General features: G+C 41.2%; 1 protein-coding gene across 1 annotated transcript in view; it reads left to right on the forward strand.

Moving 5' to 3' along the window:
- Positions 1 to 1,186, forward strand: part of LOC101855629 (myosin IA heavy chain) — a gene marked incomplete at its 3' end in the record, with an annotated part of 21,498 nt that extends 20,312 nt beyond the window's left edge. Inside the window, 1 exon segment of the mRNA XM_035968401.1 lies at positions 1,072 to 1,186. Coding sequence (XP_035824294.1) covers positions 1,072 to 1,186 — 115 coding nt within the window.
- Between the last annotated feature and the right edge of the window lie 187 nt (positions 1,187 to 1,373).

A 1,373-nucleotide genomic window follows, 5' to 3' on the forward strand; every position in this document is an offset into this window, starting at 1 on the left:
ACACACACACACACACACACACACACATACACACACACACACACACACACACACACACAAACACGCACACACACGCAGGCTTACAATCGCATGCATAATATAGATGAATAACAATATAAACAATAATAATCTTAAGCTAGATACATACTCAGCGATCTGATTGTAACTCAATGGTATTCTGATGCATGCTCTAAGGTCATATCGGTGGTCTAGAGCAATAATGTTGTAACTCCAAATTAATGTTGAAAATAAGGTTGTTACTATCTTTTAAACTACAAAGAGCCATTCTTTGTGCAAAATTAATATAAACCCCAAATTCGAATCATAAAGCTGAGTTTCTAATGCAAAATTGTTGTAACTTCCATTACCATTGTGAGCAAAATTGTAGTATGTCACACGATTTTTTAAACTTTTTATTAGAATTAAAAATCGATCAATCTCTTCACAATCATCTCAAATTGATGTTTTTGGAGTTACAACATTATTGCTCTAGACCAGCGATATATGAATACTTATAACAACACCCCCCCCCCCCCGCCAACCGTTTTAATTTAAGTTTTAGTAATAGTTTTACGGCACTTGCAACACAATAAAGTCATATAAGTGCCGAAGATTAGAGGTCGTGCTACAAGGGAGTAACAAACAAAACAAAGAAGGAGGGGAGATAGAGACGATATTTTACATTTTTTTATAGGAAAGAAGGAGCAAACCACACTAGACCACCCGCCAACCACCCACCAAACCAGATAAACGAAACAAAACAAAGCCAAAAACTAAACAAACAAAACAACAACATCATCATCATCCAGTACCAGATCTGCGACAGACATCGGTGATCATGGTTTTTCATTCCTTCCTTTGCTCGGGTGCTCTAAAAAAAAGCTACGTTTCCCTGATCTTTCCCTGTTACCCATTTGTTTAGGTTCCCTAAGTATGTTGGTCTGGGCCTACCCCTGCCACGTTTGCCTTAAATTTTCAAAAATAACAAAAACAACAACAATAACATAAAACAAAATAATGCAGAGCAAAAAACTACAACATAATCCACTTCGATCTGTGTGTGTTTTACAGGAGGAGGAAGACGTGTACTATATCCTGGCGGCCGTGCTGCTCATCGCTGAGGTAGAGTTTAAAGAGGAGGATCATGACACTGTGAGCATTGCGAATCAAGAGGTGGTCGCTAAAGGTGAGGAGAGGGAGAGAGGAGGGAGGGAGGGGAGAGGGAGGGAAGGAAAGGGGAGGAGGAGGAGGAGGATCATGACACTGTGGGCAGTATGAATCAAAAGGGGGTCACTGAAAGTGAGGCAGAGGATCGGTAGGGGAGGGAGGAAGGAGGGGAGGGGGGATTGAGGGAGGTGGGGAGGGAGCGAGGG

Source organism: Aplysia californica, unplaced genomic scaffold (genome assembly GCF_000002075.1).
Source record: "Aplysia californica isolate F4 #8 unplaced genomic scaffold, AplCal3.0 scaffold00057, whole genome shotgun sequence".
Taxonomy (NCBI): Eukaryota; Metazoa; Mollusca; class Gastropoda; order Aplysiida; family Aplysiidae; genus Aplysia; species Aplysia californica.